Source organism: Sus scrofa, chromosome 10, assembly GCF_000003025.6.
Source record: "Sus scrofa isolate TJ Tabasco breed Duroc chromosome 10, Sscrofa11.1, whole genome shotgun sequence".
Lineage (NCBI taxonomy): Eukaryota > Metazoa > Chordata > Mammalia > Artiodactyla > Suidae > Sus > Sus scrofa.
Window position 1 is genome coordinate 6,074,822 of NC_010452.4, and position 25,453 is coordinate 6,100,274.

The window sequence follows — 25,453 nt, forward strand, 5'->3', positions numbered from 1 at the left end:
GACTTGGTCATTTGTGTCAATTATGTACATAACACACAAGTTCGTCAATGCTTCTCCAGATCGTGGTTATCAGAAATGATCAGGATACTTTCAATATAAATACATGTAATATGAGGACAATATTAATTCTCTGCTCTCAAATAAAATCATTGAATGTTTAATTATCTACTAGAGTGTTTAACATAACTTGTAGTCAGTAAACTATCAAAAGACAAAACTCTGTGCCCTTGAGTATGAGGGGCTATAAAACATGCACTTCTACAGCTTGTCAAATGTTCTATAGCAGTTCTAAAATCAAGTGGGTTTTTTATTTTATTTTATTTTTGGCTGCATCTGCAGCATATGGAAATTTCCAGGTCAGGGACCAAATTCAAGCCACAGCTGTGACCTACACCACAGCTGTGGCATCACCTGATCCTTAATCAACTCTGCAGGGCTGGGGATCAAACCCTCGCCTCTGCAGTGACGTGAGCCATTGCTCAGATCCTTAACCTACTGTGTCACAGAAGGAACTCCTCAAGTGTCCAATTGTGTCTTTCAGGCTGCAAGTATTACACAAACACATAGACAAAGATGGCTGTGTCTGCACTAACAATGAAGGTTTCAGGGGAAACGTGGATCTGGACTTGCAAGGAGAGGATGGGAAGAATTCTAGGCAGGAAGATACACACAAGCAAACACAAGAGGTCGGAAGCAGCCTGGCCACGTAGAGAGGGTGATGTGACCGACTTGATGCCTGAATGATTTATATCCGGCCGCTCTGGAAGGTCAATCTGAATTTAAGAAGGAAGTCGATGAAGTCCCTCCGATCCATGCTAAGGAATCCGATGGTGAAATAAGGTGACTGTGGAGTAGCGCGACCCGCAGAATAAAAAGCCCTCTTGGGATGAATAACCTGCCAGGTTAGAGCGGAAGAGACCGGGGCGGAGAGAAATATCACTGAGCTAATCTGTCACTTAAGTGTGAAGGAATGTTCCATGGGTTTCTCTCCAGCTGAGGAGCATCAGCTTAGCCCCACACTGAGGAGGAAGAGTTTCTCCCTTTAGGACTGACAGGTGTCCTGCTTCTCGAAGGGAACCACAAGACTCCGCGGACTTCCGAGGATAACGCCAGCCTTTAGCACTGACCCGCCCCCGAACCCACCGCACCCAAACAGAGAGAGAGGAGAGTTTTCCAAAGTAAGGGCTTCAGTTAAGATTTACGACGTATCTCCTACGGGTGTGGCGTTATTCCACACTCTGGAACATACCAGAAAGACCATGTCCCTTCTTTCATACAACTTAGATTTTTTCCGGCGGAAGATGGGACAGTAAACAGACATGTAAGGAAACAGACATCTAAGTCCCTAACATGTCAAACGGGTGCTCTGAGAAGGCCTGGTGCCTCCGTGCAGGAATCGGAAAGTGGGGGCGAAGCTAGAGGATGTAAGTTCTAGGCGGAGGGAACAGGAGGAGCAGGGGCTGGTCCAGGGGCTGTGGCCGAACCTCCAAGGCCGGAGCTGGACTACGCAGAGAAGCGAGGCAAATGAACCAGGCGGGTGCTGGGAGGGCGGGTGGGGACGGCGGATCTTGCAGGGGTCTGTGGACCATAGAAATAACGTTGGCTTCATTCCTCGTGTGTGTGTGTGTGTTTGCTTGCTTTTTAGGGCCACACTAGTGGCCTGTGGAGGTTGCCTGGCTAGAGGTCGAGTCGGCACCACAGCTGCCGGCCTACATCACGGCCACAGCAACGCAGGATCTGAGCCCCGGCTGCGACCTACACCCCCGCTCACAGCAGTGCTGGATCCTGAACCCACTGAGAGAAGCCAGGGATGGGACCTGCCTCCTCATGGATACTAGCTGGATTTGTTGTCGCTGAGCCTCAACAGGAACTCCCTGGCTTCATTTTGGAGCACGTTGGGGGACTACTGAGGATTTCTGAGCCACGGAGGGAAAGAGGAGTTACTACCTTAGCAAAGAGTAACATTAAATCCACCCCCAGACCAGCCCTAGACATGCCCCAATACATCAATACATTACTCAGAGATGCTGGAAGCACCTGCTTCTCTTGGTTGGTACTTCTGGAGATGCAGAAATAGCCAAGCTTAATTTGCTTAGATTAGGGAGGCAAGTATAGAAAGGCGTTTACGGGTCAGCCTTACATGGGGGTCAGCAGCCGATATGACCACAGAAAAGGTGCTTGCTTCTCGGTTAAGATAACTCCAATGGCTAGGTATTGTCTAGAGCCGCTGTCATGACAAGGTAAGATAAGACTGCCAGACCATCAGTCATCAGCATGGCACATGAGTTAGTTTCCCATGAGGTCTTGCAGGATGGGGAGGCTTAAGCCTCCTTGAAGGCACACTGTCCATGATAGCGGGTTTTGGGGTGAGGGGGCTCTGGCAAGAAGAGTCTTCGGGATAGTCTGCTCTGGTGGCACCACAGATCAGCTGCAGAGGGCAACACTCATGTCAGGGAATTTGACGTTGTGGGGGTCCTCGTGAGTCTTCTCCAGAAAAAGGTACAGTTGTCCAAAAAATGCCACCTCCCACACGGAGGGCTTTGATGTATACCCCGTGATGGCAGTAAAATACCAACCCTGGGACTCACACATTTGGTTGAACAGGAAGAGATGAGAAAGAGAAGGAGGAGAGAAAGGGTGAACTTGGGATGAGGTCCGAGCCTCTGCAATGGTGGAATCTCTGACCTACAGGTGAGCTTAAATATTTTGCTGGTAAGAGAACCAACTTGTAATATACTTGATCATGAATCTTAATTACTAAAGTAAGACTCGTAACTGAAAATGATTTAAAAGTCCTCCTAAGATTATGTTGAGGGCAGCAGGCAGTAGGCAGATACTAAAGCCTCTCCTCCTTACAGCTCACGGAATTGAGACAGCTCCATAAACTTACATGAATAAAGCATGACCTAGGGTTGTGGTGGTAGAAATGGAGCAGAGGAACGGATATGAGAAATTGCTCCAAATGCACTAAAACTGCTACTTAGCGATATCAGGGGATCAAGAAAATCAAAGCTATATGTGTCTGTGATCATAGACAAGTGGTGGTTCAGTTGCAGCAGCTGATGCTGGAAAAGAGGAGTCAGGCTTGAGGCTTGAGCTTATGGACGTGATGGCGGCTGTCACTACAGAAAGTCAATAGACAGCTACATATGCGGGAGAAAAGCTTAGGGAGAACACAGGGCCAGAGAGTTTTGAGACACGAGCATGATGAAAACCATGAGATATGCAATGAATGGATTTGGAATGAAACCAGGGCAAGAAACCAAGGTGTGTTTAGGGAGCTGGGGATAAAGTGTCAGTTAAAGACCAAAGTGACTTGGGAGGAAAAACTGAATTTTGCTGAGCTGCGTGCAAAAGCCTCTCCAAACCTCAGTGATGGAGATCCTTCTCTGGGAGCTGCGAAAGTGGAGACATTAGAAGGGGCTTGGGAAAGGAGGGAGGTGAGAGAGTGGCGTTCGTCTTAAGAATAAGCTCCGTATTCTGGAAGGCCTCCTAAACCATGTGTTTGAGAATCAGAGCGCATTGGTCATGCAAAGAATACATTCCTGAACGCTCTCATGACCAAAAAGACTACTGACTGGATATGGACAACAGCGCTGAACAGAATCTGAATGATCTCCTTCCAGAGGTCTTCTCCTAGCACTCTAAGAGCCAAACAGAAAATTCCAGTCCAAATTAAAAGGTGTCCACATTGGCAAGAAGGGAGGGGACTTTAGACAATGGGTGAAGGGATGCTTTGACATTCTACAGCTACAGCTCAGCATTCTCCCTTTCATCTTTTGGCTGTGCCATGGTATGCAGAAATTCTGGCGCCAGGGATTTAACTCATGCCACAGCAGGGACCTGAGCCACAGCAATGACACTGCTGGCTCCTTAACCTGCAAAGCTACCAGGGAACACCTCCCTTTAAAAAAAAATAAAATATAACATAGTTTTTTTTTTCATGTCTTTTTAGGGCTGTACTGGTGGCATATAGCATTACCAGGCTAGGGATCAAATCAGAGGGGCAGTGCCCGTTTACACCACAGCCACGGCAACAAAGGATCCAAGCCACATCTGTGACCTACACCACCCACAGCTCACGGCAACGCTGGATTCTCAACCCACTGAGCGATGCCAGGGATCAAACCCCCAACCTCATGGTTCCTAGTTGGATTCGTGTCCACTGCACCACGATGGGAACTCCTTAAATTTTTTTTAACTGTCAAATTATTACTTTAGTATTCAAGCTATCAGTCACTGAAAAAATCAGAGAGAGAAAATAGCGAGAGAGATTTCCTGATATCCAATGTCAGAGCATAAAAACATAGACTTCTTGTTGTTTCACCTCAAATTTGCTGAGGCATAGAGGGGAAAATTCTTTTTCCACAAGCTATGACCTCTCATGCCATCGTCGAGTCCAAGCTAAGTCCTTCAGAAAGAGAGAGGGGCTGCTACATTATAGTAATGGTTTAACCTTCATTTAGTGACACAGAGCCTATGCTGCTCTCATAAAGGACTTCCGAGAAGTCGGTGTATAAAAATATCATTTATATCACTCAGGAGCTTGAGGCAAATTTTTAAACAATTATTTGTGAAGGCTACAGAGACGTTATGCCTCAAATTTCTCATCAGTCATACGGCCCCAACCTGAGCTGGACCTGTGAACACTGTCATCGTTCCCACAAAAGGCTACGCGGAACGTGATAGGAGTTCTCTCTCTGCTTCCCTCGAGCCTCGTGCCTGGAAATCACGCGTCGTGAAGCACTCGCAGTCAGGCAGGGACAGCCCTTCCTTGTTTATGCTCTTTTCTTCGCTCATCCCCTTACGGGGAACGACTACGACCGCTTCAGAGGCAGCCCGGTTCCCAGGGACGCTGGGGTCCGCAGTGTTTGTCACCGTCCCATCAACGCCAGAGCCAGCCCACTCTCTTCACCCAGCACACGCTCGCCACTCTCGAGGACCAGAATTAATGAATTAGCTATTGATTAAATTCCACTCTAGCAAATCCACCAAGGCAAATAAATGAACTACCCAGGGCACGTGTAGGCCACGGCCAGACATGTCTGGGCTATCGATCCGTCGTTAGCATCCTTTGGGGACAGAGAAGCAGCTGGTAAGAATATGACAAGTATGCAGAATGTGATGTAGAAACAGTTTGTTTCTGGAGGAGGAACTTATAAAAGCAGACGGGTTCATCTGCTCTTTCCACATTGGCAGGCTATGGACCTTCAGTTTATGCAGAATGGAAAAAATGTGCGTGAGTGGTTGTGCTGAAGATGATGTAGTCAGAAGCGAGGTAAAGGCTGAGGCCGGAGACAAAGATGCTGTGCTCCGTGATTATAAGAAAACAGGCTGGCAGATTACTGGTATATGTGTTTTTTTGCTTTTTTTTTTTTTTTTTGTCTTTTGTCTTTTTAGGGCCGCACCTGTGGCACATGGAGGTTCCCAGGCTAGGGGTCTCATCGGAGCTGTAGCCGCCAGCCTCCACCACAGCCAGAGCAACGCCAGATCTGAGCCACGTCTGCAACCTACCCCACAGCTCATGGCAACGCCAGATCCTTAACCCACTGAGCGAGGCCAGGGATCGAACCTGCAACTTCGTAGTTCCCAATCAGATTCATTTCCACTGCACCATGACAGGAACTCCAGACTACTGGTATATGTTATTAAAATATATGGAGAGTTGAAATTTGCCCACTCCTATGTTTTCCCCAGAATAAACAAAGAATCCAAAGAATATACATTGTAGTAGAAACCAAAATATTTTAAGTGGTTGTAGAAGCAAACCCAGTCTACTGACATCCATCTGGAAGGATTTCACACTTGATTTTGCATGTTGCTAATATAAAAGAGATTTTCTTAAACCAAAATAGAAACGTAACTAACAAGTATACATTGCCAGAAGAATAATGAAATTACACAAACAATAACATGCACACAGGAGGCTAACGGCTTTGGTGTTAGTGTAATTTTGATTAATGGCTTGGCAGCCTGTATCTGCTCATTAGAGTCTTGCCTTTGGAACATGTTGCCATGCTACAATAGATCATTTTAAGAAAGGAAAGTCTGTACATGCCAATATCTGGTTGTGAATGATTTGCATCAGTTTTTTCGTTAGATCTTGGACTGAAAAAGAAAAGAAAGATGCCCACGGCATTGAAATAAAGAAAAATATGGAGGAGAGGGATTTTCTATGCTGATCAACACGGAGAAAGCCCGTGATAGCCTTTCTCTCCCATTGATTACTGCTAAAAATTCTGCTCAGTAACAAACCTGACTAGTATCCAGAGGTTGTGGGTTCGATCCCTGACCCCGCTCAGGAGATTAAGGATCTGGCGTTGCCAGGAGCTGTGGTGTAGGTCACAGACACAGCTTGGATCTCGTGTTGTGGGTGTGGTGCAAGCCGGCAGCGGTAGCTATGATTTGACCCCTAGCCTGGGAACATCCAAATGCCTTGGGTGTGGCCCTAAAAAAGTGGGGAGGGGAGAGGGTGGGGAGTATCTGCTCAAATTATAAAAAGCAACCACCAAAAGACTCTGAAAAGTTGATCGTAGAGGCAGATCGGGGCGGGGGCGGGGAGCAAACTTGAGCAAACATTATAGGGTGAGTTGCCTATTGTTCCCCCCACCTTTGTGGTCTCCCATCTTTAACCTCAGAGCAGCCCCATTGTGGAGCCATGCCCTGGGCAAAATCTACGAGGGGAACCCAGTCCTTCTGCCCAGAGTGCAAAACGGCTTTGCAAGCCAGACGGTGTGATAGAAATCCCTGTTTCATTTCATTTTCTCTTTTTCCCTCTGGGTCCTGCTCTGAGGATGACTCCAGCCAAGGAGTTGCACTATGGCAGTCCTTGCCAAAAAAGAATCTAGAAGCCTCAGAAAAATCTAGCTTTCTGACCAGAGGAACCACCCCTGTAGTTCAAAGAATGTGTGGCAGGAAAACCCCCGGCTTGGGTTTATTTTTTTTTCCCACTCTATTTTCTCTCTGGTCTCATTGCCCCTCCACCCCAACCCCAATCCTATGTATTAAAACTGTGAGCTAAGCTGAGAGGCTAAAATTCCAAGGGAAGCCATGTTTTTCTAGCCAATGAACTGGGAAGGGGAGTCCAAGGCTTTTGAAAAACATGGAGGGATTCTCAGAGAAGAGAAAGCCAGGTGGTCTACTAATTCTGTGTGCGGACCAACACGAATCCTGACTCCACTCTACACTGAGCGTGCTTGGTGGTCTCACAGGCAAAGGAAATCTGAGCCCTGCAGCAGAGACTGTGACATCTGCAGCATGGCTTAATCCTCCAACCAGGTGTCAGAGTAGCCACTGAGAAGTGCATGCATGGGACAGACTCAAAGCAGCAAACGAAGCTTTTGATAAATCAAGTGCTACTGTGGAGCCACTGACCACATACGCCAAGACAGAATTCTGCTAACCATTTGATCACCCGCTGAACACACAGAAACTCCAACCTCCTTCAGTCTAATGCTCTGTCAGCTGAGCTATTCTGGCCAACTAGGAAACTTCAGCCTTCTTAACAGGACTCAGATGATCACAATCCGATATTAAAAAACTTGCAGGAAATAATCCAAAATCACTCAGGATTACATTAACCCAAAGAAAATGGGAGTAGTCATATCAGTATTAGACAAATGATATTATGAGAAGAAAACTGTCAGGAAGAAAAAGGGATATTACCCAATGGTAAAAGGGTCAATTTACCAAGACATAACAATCTTAAATGTGTTTGCGCCTAATAATAAAGCATCAAAATACATGGACGAAAACTGATAGTTCCATCAAGGAAATAGATAAGACCCCAATTACATTTGGAGATTTCAATATTCTTCTCACAATAATTGACGGAACAACCAGGCAGGAAATCATTAAGTGTACAGATGACCTGAACTTCACTATCACTCAACTTGACCTAATTGACATTTATAAAATGTTCTGACAATAGCAGAATACACATTCTCAAGTACACACAGAATATTTACCATGATAGATCATATTACAGGCCATGAAATAAACCTTAACTAATTCGAAAGAAGAAATCACAAAACAGAGTTTCAGATGAACAGAATGGCACTAGAAATTCATCTAAAACATCCCTGAACAACCTCGAAATATTTGGAAATTAAACCTCTTCTAAATAATTTGTGAGTCAAAGCAGAACTAGTATTTAGCAACCTTGCTAAACGCATGATGAGTTTTAAGAATTTTTTGTAGATTCCTTGGATCTGCATAGATTTCTTACTTCTTCTTTTGCAATCTATATGTCTTCTATTTCTTTTTCCTGCCTCATTGCCTTGGCTAGTTCGATAAGGTGGATGTCCTTGACTTGTTCCAACTATATTTGGAGATTTCAACATTCTTCTCACAGTAACCAAAATTGTGTTTCTTCACCCTAGCAATAACCAATTGGATTTCACAGTTCCCATTGTGGTTCAGCAGGTTAAGAACCTGACTAGTATCCATGAGGATGCAGATTTGATTCCTGGCCTCACTCAGTGGGTTAAGGATCTGGCATTGACACAAGCTGTGGTGTAGGTCACAGAAGTGGCTCAGATTGCTGTGGTGTAGACCGGCAGATGTGGCTCTGATTTGACTCTAGTATAGGCCGGCAGCTGCAGCTCCAATTCAACCCCTGGCCTGGGAACTTCCATATGTCACAAGTGCAGCCCTAAAAAAAAAAAAAAAAATTGGATGTCAGTGCTTTTGAAGAACCATTAACAGTAGCAACTCCCAAAAAAGTTAGGTATAAATCAAATGGAATGATATTCAGTAACAAAAATTAACCAACTATTGATATGTACAGTAACAAGGTTGAATCTTAAATCCTACTTGAAGTAAAAGTAGCCAGGCTTACCTTGCTACATACTGTATAATTCCACTTATATAACAATATGAAAAGGTAAAATTATAGACAATAGAACAGAATAGTGTTTGCTCACTTTGGTGCAGAGTGGAGACAACCGGCTATGAAGGGGACAGTTGTGAAGACATATTTTGATATAATGAGATTGCATTATATCTTGATTGTAGGCATTTCACAACTCTATGTATTTGTCAAAACTCATAGAGCTGTGAACCAAAAAAAGGTGTATTTCGTTACATGTAAATTAAAAAAACAAATTAAAAAAAGTGAGTAATTAAAAATAAACAAATTTAGGAAACCCACAGTATTTTCAGAAGTTTAATTCACTGTTAAAATGGGGTGGTTTCTTCATATCCTTGTCAGTTTTTTTTTTAAATATTGATGTATTGATTTTCATTTTTATTGTCAGTTTTTAATAGAATCTACATTTTTCTTCTTTTCATATGTCTTAAAGTGACTCTTTTTTTTTTTTTTTTTTTTTTGCTTTTTTATTTTTGTTTTTCAGGGCCACACCTAAGGCATATGGAGGTTCCTGGGCTAGGGGTTGAATTGGAGCTACAGCTGCCAACCTATGCCACAGCCACAGCAACACGGGATCTGAGCCATGTCTGCGACCTACACCACAGCTCATGGCAATGCCAGATCCTTAACCCACTGAGCAAGGCCAGGGATTGAACCCACAACCTCATGGTTCCTAGTCGGATTCGTTAACCACTGCCATGACGGGAACTCCAAAGTGCCTCTCTTCTAATCCAGAATATAACTGATATTTGACCGAGAATGGAATGATATGATGAAAAGGTTTTTTTTTTTTTTTTTGAATGCAGAATTTGAGTCCGTGGACTCAGTGGAGTAGATTGCTCTCCACCATGTAGGTGGGCATCGTCTAATCAGTCGATGGTCTGAAGTGAATATAAAGATGAGGGAAGGACAATTTCCCTCTCTCTGCCTGCTTGATCTAATCAGTCCTTTCTTGCCCTCAGACTCAGACTAGAATTTACGTCATGGGCTCCCCTGAGTCTCCCAACTTTGAATTTGGACTGGAACTACACCTCTACCTTTCCTGGGTCTTTATTTGGGGTTCTGTTTCTTTGGAGAACCCTGACTAATTACAGGTTGTAAAGACTCTTGGCTAGTCTCGTCATTTCAGCTTTGAACCTCATGCCCTGAACACCAAGCCTGAAAGCTTGTTAAGTGCTCAGAGGCTGAGATTCTCTGCAGGGCACATTAGTTTGTTTTGTGTCATTATCTCCCTCCGCCAACCAACACTTGGTTGTAAATTTCACCCCTGTACAAAGTCATTTGACTCTCCTGCCAAATATTGCTTTCAAAATTGTGTTAAAATCTCTCTTCTGTTGTTGCCTGCATTGTCATTTTCCTTGCTCTAGTGGTCTAATACCCGCCCCCCCCCTTTGCCATCAATTTAATGTATTTGAGGAGAAGCAATCTTTAACCACAACTAAAAATGTTTCTTCTCTGTTATCATATGTAAGAATCTTCTTAAAAATACCTTAGAAATAGAGTCACACATGGGCATTTGCTCAATTTCTAAAAGAGCTTATTATTTTTAGCTCCATATAAATATGTCATCTAAGACATATTTCCTTATGCCATTCACCTGGGTTTGAGTCATGGTGATGCTAACAGACAGGAGAGGTGACATCCACCCACTCCCTGTACTTCCTTGAGTTCTTTAAGAATGAATTCCTATGTCACATCTTTCACGGTGCCTTCACTGATAATCATGGGTAGAGTTTGGTACTTTTTTTTTTTTGCTGATGCACGTCTTGCACCTTATAACTTCTCTTGGTGTGTTTTTCACATCGTTCTGCCAACATCTGTTTAGGGCAGTATCTCCCACGGCAGACTGGAACCATGAAAATTTAGAACTGTCTTATACTTCTTTGTATTACTTTTGTCTCTTACATTATTATAGCCAAAAATACATTTGTTGAAAAAATACAAAAAGGTCTTTTGAAATCTCCCTTCGACTTAACTACTTCCTCCCTGGAAGGCAGGCAATCCTGCGGATAGGTAGGAAAAATCTGCCAAGGGGATTATCAATTAGTTAACATGTCCCACATTAGGTAGATATCAACAGATGATTACTGATTATTTCAGTCCTTGTGCACACGTGCACCTGGGGTGTGGCATATGTATGTGTGTGTGTGTGTGTGTGTGTGTGGGTGTGTGTGTATGATAGATATGTACTCAAGAAGACAGGATGTGACTTTTGCCCTGAACATCTAAGAATCCAATTACTTCAGTTTTTCTAATTATTTTAATTACTAGTTCCCCAAATCAGTACAGGTGTTTTAAAACTTATAAAAAAAAAAGATCTAGAAATTTCAGTATATTATAAAGGAATCCTTCAGAATTGAAATATTTTATAAGATTGATTATTGATGCCCATGTGCATATGTGTACCTGTGGGTGTGCGTGTGTGATTTTCTATAGATGAAGGGTGATTCATTTGGCCAGGGCAAAAGTATGATACGGTAACACTCAGATTTCTTTCCATAGCCCCAACTTGATGCAGAGAGATCAAAATTTCATTTCACTTTTGGCTTGGGAACCCTGGTGCTAAATCTATTCTTCTTGCCAATTTTGAATTAAAAAGAGGCTTACTTTCAAACTAAAGTCATTGCTCAGCAACAGCAGTATACAGAAAAACAAAGGGATTCTCTAAAGAATTTGATAACACTGGTAATGGTTATCCAATGATTTATCTTCTCTAATCATTTTTTTTTTTTTGTCTTTTGTCTTTTTAAGGCTGCACCCGCAGCATAAGCAGGTTCCCAGACTAGGGGTCCAATCAGAGCTGCAGCTGCCAGCCTACACCACAGCCACAGCAACACCAGATCTGAGCCGCATCTGCGACCTACATCACAGCTGATGGCAATGCTGGATCCTTAACCCACTGAGCGAGGCCAGGGATGGAACCTGCATCCTCACGGATCCTAGTCAGATTCATTTTTGCTGCGTCATGACGGGAACTTCTTCTCTAACTATTTTAAAGCATGTCTAGCTTTAGGAAAATCTGATAGATGTAAATCTAATTTTTCAAAGAGATTCAGTTAGAAGGTAGTCATTCTAATTAAAATTGTATTATTTGCTGCAAAAGGATTTATTGAAGGACACATTTAAGTAAAGAAATGCTTCCATGCATTTTGGCATTTGTTCACACACTACCAACCAAAGGGCAGTAAGGCCGAGCAATCGGGGAAATTAAAGCTTAAGTGGGAGGGGACATGTCCACTGAAGATCAACACCTCATGAAATTAAAAAAAAAAAAATTGATTTACACACAGGTTTACGGTGTGACTCAATGAGACTGTCATGGCTGGGGCAATACCTTTGATTTTTATTTTTATTTTCATTGCTTTGGATCAGTTCTTCAGATTCATTGACAAGTATTTGTACCTGGAAGTGATGTCACGAATCGTGGGGGCTGGTATATCCCTTGGAGTGTCTTCCACGGTGGTGATCTGGGTTCCGTTGCTTCTCACACAGGCGTATTGTGTGCAGGCTTCAACCTGCAAACGTTAGTTGAGCAAAGAATAAGTGCACCTACTTTCAAAATGCAGGCTGCTGCTGGACTGAGCCCCGCCACCCCCACCTCACACGAGACCCTTCGAGTTCTATATGGAGTCTTGGGATTTAATAAATATTAATTTTTATGTCAATTGAGTCCCGTGGGACAAGCTCAAAATAGAGTGCAGAAAATGAGCTCAGGACAATTGATCTGATGATTAAAATGGTGATGTTTCCTTTCTGGTTCCTACCATTCAGATGGAACCGGGCGTATCAATCTACTTAGAGCACAGTTAACAGAATGGAAGATGCTTAGGTGACAGGTTGCGAGCACAATACGTTATCGCTGCCTACTGCCCTCTAGATCTATAACCAGGTAGGGTAATGATGATATCTTCTGGAAGTCTTGACACTTGACAACAAATAGCCTAAATGCTCACGTCTAATGGAAGAAAAATGAGGTCCAGGAAAGGCTTCCAATATGGCTGAGCTATTTTATATCCATTTGTTCCGGCTGCAATTGTGTTTTTACCTTAATCACAGCAGAAAATCATCATTCACCCTTTAATTCTGCCACCTAATCTGAATAAAAACAGAGGAGGGTGGAAGAACTAAAGATTAGCAATCAGGTTCATCAAACCTTGGTAACACAGAAGGACCACATTCAGGAAGAGGGAGGAGAGACAAACAAACGGACAAGGGATTGCTTCTGGAGCATCCACAAAGCCACACCCTTCTGCACCCCATCAAAAGACACACCAAAGAGCAATGCACTCATCCCAGGACTAATTTACTTCTAGCATCTAATACATAAATGGAGGAGGGACCCCAGATACGGACTGATGAATCTTAAACACTCATACTGAGCTTTGAAGCAAAGCAGGTCTCTGAGTTTCCACTGGTATTTGATGAAAGACCAACTCGATATTCATTGCATTGAGGGGCTGTATCATTTTGTTCCTGGGGTGGTTTGCATCTACACGGGAGGTGAGACATATTGTAATAATGCTGTTTAAGTTGTGTGATTTATGGGGGCCGTGTTGTATTTGGAGCTGGTATTTAGTAGAGATTTAAACACTGTCAAGGCTGTTCACTCTGAGCACCCCCAATGAAACTGCAAACAACTTATAGGTAGATGAACCTAAAATATGCTTACTGGAATAGAATTAATAACCATAAAACTTCACACACACTGGGAAATATTTGACTATATGATACATAGTGAGAGAACTCAAACTCAAGTCAAGGGAATTTTTTATGTGCCAAATATTACCATGGATACTCGTCCAAATTATTGTATTGAATTTTTACAACTCCATTTTCAGGAATTTTCAATTGTTGGGGGGGATCAGAGAAGTCAGAGAATATGATCGAGCTGATAAGATATGAAATACCTGATTCAGGTTTTACTGTACCCTATCGTCTTATCTAAATAATAAGCATAGCTTTAAGTTCTAAACTACCCAGGGGTATTGAAATGATTCTCCAGAAAGCTTTTACTGTGACTTTGGAGCAATGAGTCACTCTCTTTCACTTTCTTACTAATGCAACATTTCAAGTCTCCATCTTTGGGGCATATACCTGGTGTTACAGTGATACTGTGTAACATGAGAATGAAATATAAATATAAAAGTTTACATATTGGAGTTTCCATTGTGGCGCGGTGGACACAAATCCGACTAGGAACCATGAGGTTTCGGGTTCGATCTCTGGCCTTGCTCAGTGGGTTAACGCTCTGGCGTTGCCGTGAGCTGTGGTGTAGGTCGCAGACACAGCTTGGATCCAGCGTTGCTGCGGCTGTGGTGTAGGCCAGTAGCTGTAGCTCTGATTCAACCCCTAGCCTGGGAACCTCCATATGCTGTGGGTGCGGCCCTGAAAAGACAAAAAGACAAAAAAAGTTTACATATCGATATTAAGTAGAGATAACATTGAATCAAAAAGTAAAATATCATCTCCTTTAAAATGGGATATGTACAAGGATTCACTCAAGAAAATAGATACTTGGGTGCAGTTACACGTCTGTATTAAAGTCCACGGCTATTTCACCAAGGGGGTTAGTTTAGAGAATCTTAGTTTTAAGTATTAGGCATATCAATGGAGCACATATTTTAAAAGGGGCGAAATCATTTTTGACATCATAGTAAACACTGTTGACATTTGACACGCAAATTTCCAGTGATGCCCAGCTATTTCAAGTGCAGTATTTCTGGACTGCAAAGAGCTTTACAAAAGAATAGGTATCGAGAATAAGAACATCCCACACATCAACAACGAAACTTAAGTATTAGATCTTCTGAATCGGCCTTTCGTCTCCTCCCCTGTTTCTATGTCCCAAATCTGATCAAAATGCACTCGCCTCAGGCCATGACGGACTAGCCAGGAGGTCTGAGTCAAGCCTGTCACAGCACATCATGCCTGGAACGCTTAAATGTCACCCTTGCTCCATGGTCAGAAGGCTGGCGCTGGCCATGTGTGGATAGCCTCTGCCGATCTCAACCCCAGGATGTATTCTGAATCCGGATAAAGCAAATGAGTAAGTTGCCTTTTGCAGCCTCCGTTGGTTTTCTCCACCAGGGCCCCAACGAGGAAAATCTAGCATGTCCTGCCTCACTTTTCTATGCTCACCTTGTTCCGGAAGCTACATGTCGTATTATTTTGAAAGTGGTTTTTCTTTTATTATATAATCAATGATCTGCACATACACACAGATTCATGCTAAGAGTCAGGAAGGTAAACAGGAATCCACTGGTCCCTCTTACTAACTGGAGCGGGTGCTGGAAATCATGGAATGTGATACAAAATGATCCACGTGCCTTTTTCTTCTTTTTGCCAAATACCTGTTTAGGTCATTTTCTTCGGAAGCCAGGCCCGGCAGTGGGAGGGGCTAAAGCATTGGTTGTAGCCAGATGATTAGGTATGTCTCACCCTCAAATGCAGGGGCAAGAAGGAGATGTGAAAATACAAGAGGCAGCACTTAATGCACAGAACCAGGGGTCAATCCAATGGCCTTGCTTGGTATCTCCTGCACGTTATTTACAAAGCTCTTGTAAACTGCAGAAATCGCATAGTTTGTTTAAAAGTTGACTAAATTACAACACTTCCCTATAAACTGTGAGCTTCTGAAACACTCTGTTTGTATCATTAATTTTTGCATTTGGCTTTGTAATGTTTTTTATCCCAGAACACGAACAAGATTTTCAATTCCTTTGGGATAAGGTCCTCGTTTTATGTGCCTTAGTATTCGTTGCACTATTTCTAATTTTAAGGTCAGTACATCTCAAAGAGATCTCTAAGTTGGGTCTCAAATGGTCAGTGCACTCTCTGAGATTGCATGTTCACTTTTGTCCTATAAATACATAAGTATTTTTCTAGGGCACCATGCCCTGACATCATCGGATTTTCATAGAGGCCCAAGGGCCAAAATTTTAAATACAACTACTTTCATATAAGTGACAGTTGTTAAACATCTGCTGAGGGAGGAACAGATATATTTACTTCATCCTCAAATAAAATCTCAATTTTTTTTGTCTGCCACGTAATATTCATTTATTTTGTTGTCATTGCATTCAGAATGATAGAATACTAGGGGTTGATGGAATTTTTTTTAAATGTATTACTTGGGGGGCGGGGGCTGTACCTGCGGTGTGAAGTTTCTGGGCTAGCGATCGAAACTGAGACACACCTGTAACCAGAGCCTCGGCAGTGATCACGCTGGATCCTTAGACGGCTGCGCCACAAGGGAACGCCAGAGGGTTGTATGTAAGCCATCTAGTCCTTCTCTCTCACAAAAGAGACAACTGATATGAAGTGAGGTAACCTAATGTCCCTACAGCTATTAAATTAGTAAATAGAAGAAATGGGAAGAGAAAGAATGTCTTCACATTCGCAGGCGAATTCTGAGTTTACTGTTGGCAGTAGAAGACCCAGGAAGCAGGCGAGCTGCCTGGCGAGAGGTGCGGCAAACCCGTGACCTGCTCCGTCTTGCCAGTGAGATTGCCGTCGCCACTCTCACCACCACCCCTTTCCGTATTTCCATCCTCTCCTCTGCAGCAACTCGTGTGTTTGCCCGCAGCAAAGAGATTTCATCCAGATCCATTTCCCTGTTGTCTTTCCTTTCCCCCAGCAGACAACTCTTTGCCTATAACCAAGATGGAAGAGACACAACCCAGCATGTTTTATTTAACACACCCTTAAGCTTAGCCACCAAAAAACAAGGTTCTAACCTGAATGTCATAGATGGTGAAGGGGGACAGGTCTCTCAGAATGAAAGACCCAGGCACATTTATGCCAGTCTTGTAGAGCTGGTTATTGACGTAGACAGAATATTCCGTGACAACGCCGTTTGGGTTGGAAGGAGCTGTCCAGATGACACGTACAGCTGTCCTGTTGATGATCACAACCTCTGGAGGAAGCATGCCCTGAGGCTCTAGAATTAAAGGAAGAAATGGAATAAACTCCAGCTGTCTCTGAAAAAGCACTCGTGAAGCTAAATGCCGACTGGTATTTAAGTTGCGCGAAGGGTTTGGTGCTGATCCGCTTTCCTCTGATGAAGTTATCACCGTCTGCGGCGCTCTGCAAATTGGCTGATTATACTCTCAGTAAGAAACCATAGGAATTGGTGGTAAAATGCTTGATACCACCAGCACAGTGCTAATCTTCCATCCTATGTGACCAGTGGGATGGGATGATAAATTATTCACCCATCTGCACCACTCACACGGAACTATTATTTGTCATTTTCCCCACCCTTCACTCCATACCTCCCGGGGGGAAAAAAAAGAAAAAGAAGGAAAAAGAAAGAAAATGTGCTCCTTAAGCAAAAAAGGAAACTCAAACACATCAGGGCTGGTGGGACGTGAAAAATCATTTGATGCTACTAGCTTGTAACTCGAGCAATATGAAGCAATAATGCAATATTGTCATTATGTAAATGATTTTGAATGTTGATTACCATAGGTAATGATGAAATCTAACATTAGGAAAAAATCTTGCTTGGCGTTAAATTACGCAATTATTCAAGCATGTCAGAAATAACTATGCAAGGACCTATTTTTATCATAAGAACTCATCTTAACTAGTTGAAAAATTGTCCTTGTGATCCATTCTATTTTATAAACAAAAGGTGTCAACCTTTGGCACCACAAAGGGAAATGGTTCCTCACTCAAAGTGCTCTGCTAATGACCTGGAACGCTTGCTTGGGAGGTAATGACATTATAATGTTTATAATGAGACTTTATAAAGCCAAAAAGATGAGAAAGACCATTCCGCACGCATTTCAGATTCTCAAGTTGCTTCCCTTGCTTCCTCCCCCTTGCTAACTGGCTTAGAAATGAGTCACAGGCAATTTTTCTCAGTGGCTGAACTTCCCCCGACCATTGCTGGTGACTCAGGAAGGGGCCTCACGGTTGCTCGGCTGTCCTTTTGAAAAGCATACTGCTTCTGAGAGCAACGCTTAAAAAAAAAAAAAAAATGTTTCTAAATGTCACCATTTATTGACGTGAACTCAGCTCCAAACTAAGCCCACGCTGAAAAGGAACAGGACCAAACCGGGCTCACACCCCATTACTGGAGCCTCGCGCCGCTGTCTCCCTGGGACCACTTATTGATCGGCCACTTGACGACAGCCAGCACTTAAGCATTTCAGCTCCGACCCCCTTCCCTCCAACGCCGGAAATTTTATAATGGAAGGATGACTGATGTCAACCCCAGCGAGCATCAATCAATTTCCCTCGCGTCTCTGAAGAAGAGTCTCCCCTGAAAGCTGCACTCACCCCCTTCGCACGTGGTTGCCCGCAGTACTTCGCTGTTGATGCCGCCCACTCCGTTGAACACAGAGATAAAAATCCGATACTCTGTGTTTGGATTTAAGTGGCCAATGACATGCGAGTTTACGTCTGGGAGAATTTTTAAAGATTCATTGGAGGTGGCCGAACCCCAAAAAAGTGTGTAATATTCAACATCACCTTGTAGATCTTGAAAAGCTGTGAACGATAAACGCAGGACACTGTAAACGTAGCTGATGTAAAAGGGTCTCCGGAGAAAAGACAGAGAGACAAACTTCATTAGCTATTTCTAGAAGGGGAAAAAGAAAGTTTCTGGAACTTTCCTTAGAGGTGTGTTGGATTTTATTTCACTTTTTTAAATAGTTGACCCTCCCCCACCCATTCTCATAATTCATTGCATAGACGCTTACCTTCATCGGAAAATAACCTTTTCAATTCCCCTTAAATATTTTATTTATGTTACTTATAATTATTCAAGTGATCATCAACACTCAAGAAAAGGAAACTGAAAGAAAAATATGCAGTACCAGGAGCAACTTCTGTTCATAAGTAACAATCCTAGAGAGAAATCAATGCCAATACAGATAAAGGCGTGTCCTGACACAGATTCTAAAACATGAGGCATTTTTTAAACCTGCTGACAAAATCTGGTAAGTGATACTCAGAAGAATGTTTAGATGGAGAGCCTATTATGTACACTGTTGATGCAACAGAACAATAAAGCAGGCTTTCCTTAAGGATTCACTCAGTGGGATCCTAGGATGATACTTAAATTTTGATCAAGGCTCCTATCCTTTTCTCGGGGTTGACTGTATCTTTATGATGTAGACCAGCTCATAAAGGATGCCAGAATCAATCACTTCCTGTCTCAGACATTACTCATCAATTCCTCAACCCTCATCCTTTCAAAGACCAGTCTATTATTTTCTTTTCCCTCTTGTACCCAATTTCTTCATTCTTGCGCTAAGTTCTGCTTCTCATCATCTTCCTACAATGATGCTTTAAAAAGAAGAATACCGCTCTGCTTCCATGACATTGTTTTTGAGGATCTTAAGCAGGATCTATCTTGATTGGTATTAGGTTAGGGGAGGGGAGGTTTGGTTTACGAGTCTCCTGGAACTGTATGTAAAAGCTTGTGTTAAAACTGCTAAACAGCTATGCAAGGATGGGAAGGACAAGGTGGCATTTCTCTTTATGGTTATTGAAGTGCAGTGTCTCTAACACATAAGATCCTAACATACAGCCATGTAAAGGAATACGGTTTGGGAAATGTCTGATTTTCTTTTAAGATCTTCTGTTCATTATGATCTGGGGGGGGGGTCTTCCATAAAAATGGAATGCTGGTTTGCTTAATTTGCTTTTCTTTTAAACATTTTTTTCACTCTCTCAATATATTTCTTTTAATTCAGTTCCAATTTTCAAATGTATATACATTTTTGTACCAAGAATTCTAAAGAACTCTCTCAACACAAAACAAAATGAAGTAAAAAAGATTCTGGGTATTTGTGAATCTGCTTTTTAGGGATATAAAAGGGCCATCATGTAAATAGACCTTTTGTGGACTGGTTTTTGTTTTTGTTTTTGTTTTTGCATTTTAGTGAAGTTCCCAGGCTAGGAGTCCAATCGGAGCTGTAGTGGCCAGCCTGCACCACAGCCACAGCCACATAGGATCTGAGCTGCATCTGCAAGCTACACCACAGTTCATGGCAACACAGGATCCCCAACCTATTAAGCAAGGCCAGGGATCGAAATCTGCATCCTCAAGGATACTAGTTGGGTTCATTTCCATTGCACCATGACAGGCACTCACTGGACTTCTTAAGTATTTATAAAAAGACAATTCAATTTCTTATGTATATTTCGTGGGTTCCTTGATGAGACACTAAGCTCAACGGTGTCCTTACCTTTCATCTAATGAAACTTATCTCTCTTTTTGTTTTAAATTGTTTTTGATTTCTTAGTACACTATCACTTTGAAAGAACCCATAGTAAGATCTTCAGCAACTACTTTGGAAAACTCTGAGGCCTGAGATGTTTCTTTTCTCTGATGTCAGAAAACTGCATACGCCTTTAATGATGATGTCATAATTACGCATTGTCAGGAGCTGGCTATTCACGTCCATCCACATTTTCCTAAATGATAGTATTCTTCAAGTGTACCGAAGCCACTGGTTCTGTGAGAGCAAAAGTTCCTTCTGGCATTACAATTGCTTTCTGCTGCCTTTCATTACTATTCCTCATTAATTTATCACAGCTAAGATACAATAGAAAGTGTGTTAGGAGTTCCCGTCGGGGCACAGGGGTTAACAAATCTGCCTAGGAACTGTCAGGTTGCGGGTTCGATCCCTGGCCTCGCTCAGTGGGTTAAGGATCTGGCGTTGCCGTGAGCTGTAGTGTAGGCTGGCGGCTACAGCTCCGATTTGACCCCTAGCCTGAGAACCTCCATATGGTGGCAGTGCGGCCATTAAAAAAAGAAAAAAAAAGAAAAGAAAGAAAGTGTGTTAGATTTGAAGTTCATGTTTGTTAAGTGAGCAGACTGGTTAGAAATTCAAGGCCTAAAGATATATTATTAATAAAATGCTTTCAAATTCTACTTAGAAATTGAAATAGATTTTACGGGGGCTATTATATGTGCCTGATACCTCTTCTATCAAGTTCCAATTAATATACTCGGGCACATATCTTGAAAATATTGGGGAAAACATTATAGGATCAAGAACAAATAGTATTTGCCAATCTCTAGATGAACTTTCACTAAATGCCCATTTTAAGCCGTGCACCATATGCCAAGCCCCCTGAAACAGAACCGAATCTGTTGTCCCAAGAAGAAAGGCAAGATGGTGATTCAGGGAGTTCCTGCTATGGCACAGTGGGTAAAGAATCCACCTGCAGGAGTTCCTACTGTGGCTCAGCAGTAATGAACCCCACTAGTATCCATGAGGATGGGGTTTGATGCCTGGCCCCGATCAGAAGGTTAATTATCTGGTGTTGCTGCAAGCTGTAGTGTGGGTCATAGACGTGGATCTGGAGTTGCTGTGGCTGTGGTGTAGACTACAGCTGCAGCTCCAATTTGACCCCTAGCCTGGGAACTTCCATATGCCATGGGTGTGGCCTTAAAGAGAAAAAAAAGAAAGAAAAAAGAGAGAAAGAAAAGAACGAAAAAAAAGAATCTGACTGCAGCAGCTTGGGTTGCTGGGGAGGCATGGATTTGATCCCTGGCCCAGCACAGTGGGTTAAAGGATTCCTAGTTGTTGTAGCTGTGGCTCAAATTCAATTCCTGGCCAGGGAACGTCCATATGCTGCGGGTGCAGCATTAAAAAACAAAAAACAAAAAAACGATGTTGCTTTAGTTCCACTGGTTACGACTGACTCCATGAGACAGAGGCGCTTCTAACCAGAAAGAAGCAGCATCTCTAGGCCATAAATGCCTGATTTCTGCACCGCTGTGTCTCACACCAGCATCTGCTTCAATATGTCTCTTTCCTCCTTCATTGATGTTACGGTGTGGAGTCCAAAACCCAGAAAAACCGTAGAAACACACCTCAGTCTTCATATTCCTACTCATCTTCTGAGATGTTCTGGGAGCAGTACATGCACACAAATCTCTTTTTTCATTGTTCAAACTTCAGGGGACTTTTTCGAAGCCAGTGAACCATCAAAGAAACAGAAGATACCTCCTCGGTTCCACAGGCCAGTGCAAAATTCAAGGTGGCTGACCTTGAGTTACTCTGAGAGGAGAATTCTGTTAGAATGGAAACAGCTGGAATGAAGAGCCAGGCTAATCTCACTCTCCCCAGGGAGGGTGGAAACTGGGCCTGGGTAATTTTTTTCTTTTATAAAAGAGAAAAACTTGAGGCACAAGCTTCCTTATGGCATTAAGAGGAGGGCAACCTTCTCTGGAGCCTTCAAAGGCAGACTCTGGTTTTCCTGTACTCTTTCTAGGCCAGGGAGACAGAAGTTTTATAAGACACTGTATGGTGTTCTGAAAACAACAAAAGGGACACATCTTTGTGAAAAAGATGGCTCTATGAAGCAGGTCCCTGTAACTCTGCAAAGCCAGAGATGAAGACAGAAATATGAAATGGTCTTCTTAAAACAGGACAGCAAGGGAACATAAGAAGCAATGGCGGAGTTAAAATCTACACCGGAAGCGGAAAAGGGCAGATGTAAAAACGCACAATAGGAAAGAGGAAAGAGGAAAAGGACGAAGAAGAAATCCGTGAAGGGCAAAATTCTAGATACTGAGGAGAGAGAATGAAAAAAATCTAATTCACTTGAAAAATAAATGGAATAAATAATCATGGGTTGAAAAAATAAATAAATAAAAAACACCCCGGGAGTTCCTGTGAAAGTGGAAGTGAATCTGACTAGTGTCGATGAGGATGTGGGTTCGATCCCCGGTCTTGCTCAGTGGGTCGTGGATCCGGTGTTGCCGTGAGCTGTGGTGTAGGTTACAGATGTGGCTCAGATCCTGCGTTGCTGTGGTTGTGGCATAGGCTGGCGGCAGCTGTAGTTCTGATTCGACCACTAGCCTGGAAACTTCCATATGCTGCATGTGCAGCCTAAAAAAAAAAAAAAAAAAAAAAAAACCCAAAACAAAAAACAAAAAAAAGGCCGCATAAAATCTAACCCCGAATGTAGGTTTATGTGTATAAATTGAATCAATTAATACAGTTTTGGCCAAAATAACGGCAATATATTCAAACACAGATATAGCATGGAACTTTATGACATTTCAAAAGTCAACTGAACACTAAAATCATCTACAAAGAAGAAAAGAAGTCAGGCATGTTTTAGACTCTGGGACATCAACTTTGGAAGACAATAGAAAAATTTCAAGAAACTTTGGGGGAAAATATTTTGATCCAAGAATTTCATACACCTAAGTCAGTACTTATGCACAAATACAGCAGAAAGAATTTCTCGTATAGGTAAAATTGAGAATGTGCAAAGGCAGTAGAAACATGTTCTTATTTAGGCAAAAATTAAGAGAATATGTAGCCCATTTATTTAATTTATTTAACTTTAATTGTAAAAATTTTCCAGCAGTGTTATCTAAAAGACAAGAAGATGAATCAAGATCCAGAACTTAAGACTGGAGAAGTTTAAGAATTGATGGTAAATATTGAAACTATTTAGGGATGTCAATTATGTAAAAACGATTATGTATAATTTATAAGCCAAACATTGAAAGTGGCAGATGAGAAGGGCAAGGGAAGTAACAATACACTAAATTCGTGACCACGTGTAAAATAGGGAGACACAGAAAAATAAGAAAGACATCACTAACCACTACGGACATTAATAGGCTAAATAGTGGTTAAACTTTAAAATCATTACAGAGGAGAAGTTGTGGTGAAGAGCCCAAGAACTCACCACATTCACGTGTTTCTCTTCTTACCAAATAGGTAGGTTACATTTTCTGAGCTCCTTGCATCTGGGTGAGGTCATGTGACCAGTCTGCACCATGTTTGGGCCGAGGGATGAAGGGCCAATGGATCATTGCTGCTCATCTCTAGTTTTCCCAGCAAGAGAAGGACTTCAAGGCCCTGGGGACTGTGGCTGTGTTGGACAGAAAGACCCAAGGTCCCTAGTGACCCAGGAGAGTTTAGAAAGGGATAAGAAGGAGTTATAGTTAAACTCAAGAGTTTTGGTTTTGGTTCTATGTAAATCCTATGAAATGAGAGAAAACACAGGAGTAGTTATGGGACGGAGGATTTGAAATATTTGAAATGTGTTTCACTTGAGACTTCTTGAAGTGTTTTTGTGGCAACGAGGTTTACCTTGAAATTAAAATGTTAATATTTGTCTTTTTTTTTTTTTCCTTTTCTAGGGACGCTCCCGTGGCACATGGAGGTTCCCAGACTGGAGGTCTAATCAGAGTTGTAGCCACCAGCGTACGCCACAGCCACAGCCACCCAGTGTCCGAGCTGCGTCTGCGACCTACACCACAGTTCACGGCAACGCCGGATCCTCAATCCACTGAGCAAGGGCAGGGATCGAACCCGCCACCTCATGGTTCCTAGCTGGATTTGTTAACCACTGAGCCACGACGGGAACTCCCAATGTAAATATTTGAGCTAGAGTTTTATGTTACGATTTGGAGGTAAGGTGTGAATACTAGCTTATTTGAAACACTGGGATGGAATGAAGAGTTCCTACAAGATTATGTTAAATATGTGTACACTGGAGAATATTTTCTCAGATATTCTAATCCTGTTCTGGGTAACCCATATTTTATAGACCACAGAAATTTATGAGCAGGTATCACTCTATCCGAAATGGGTCAAGTCAACGCCAGTGAGTTGAAGAAGAAGGTGATAAGCTCTGGATACAGTCTGTGCTATTAAAGGACATTTTTGGTAGTGATCTCATGTATAGGTCAGAAGTGTGGTCTTCTTAGCGGCAGCAAATTCTCAAATCTCAAACAAGCCCTCTTCTTTGTAATGGATTTCCAAATCATTCAACAGTTGCTGGATGGGCTAGTTGAAAGTCCTCTTGCAAAAACAATGAGATTATGCTCTGTACATGCTGCTGGATTATTTTGAGAGGTGGTTATCAATATGAATTAGGTCCTCTAGATCTTAATTATCTAGATCAGGAGTCAGCAAACTAGGGTCCAGGAGTCAAATCTGGCCTGCCTTCTCTTTGCATATATCCTGTGAGCCAAGAATGGTTTTCACACTTTTAAATTGTTGGAAAAAAATCAAAGCAAGTAGAGTGTCTCAGGACATGTGAAAATTATGTGAAAAGCAAATCTCGGTGTCCACAATAAATTTTTATTAGAACACAGCCATGCTTGTTTAAAGGTTGTCTATTGCCATTTTCATGCTACAATGGCAAAGTTGAGTAGTTACAGCAGAGAAGGTATGTTGCCTGCAAAACCTAAACTATTTACTATCTGGCCTGTTACGAAAAAGTTTGTGGCCCTGATCTAGAGCAATTACAGGAAACCATTCCAGTTAAGAGGTTTCCTGATTGATTTGTCAAGCACTGAATTCTTCAGTCATCTCTCATTAGCAGTCTCAACGGGAGGTAATTTTGTTTCAGCATAAAAACTTGGAAGGACCCTATTAAGGCGATTTTACCATAGAAGTGTTTATCTTGTGCATAGATTCTCAAATTAGAGTCCAGGTCCCCAGGTTCCGTGGTGCAGAGCTCTGTGTCATGAATAAGTACTTCTTGGAAAACGTCAGCTTATCGCAACTACTTCTTGAGAAAATGTCCTTCTTTATCTGAGAGTAAAGGTGCTCCCGTGAAGTGGGGAGATCCTCTTGAACTATAATC

The 25,453-nt window shown here is 42.4% G+C and overlaps 1 protein-coding gene across 1 annotated transcript in view; it reads right to left on the bottom strand.

Moving 5' to 3' along the window:
- USH2A (usherin) overlaps window positions 1-25,453 on the bottom strand; it is an 837,143-nt gene that overhangs the window by 249,231 nt on the left and 562,459 nt on the right. Inside the window, 3 exon segments of the mRNA XM_021064292.1 lie at window positions 12,272-12,384; window positions 16,606-16,808; window positions 18,155-18,364. Coding sequence (XP_020919951.1) covers window positions 12,272-12,384; window positions 16,606-16,808; window positions 18,155-18,364 — 526 coding nt within the window.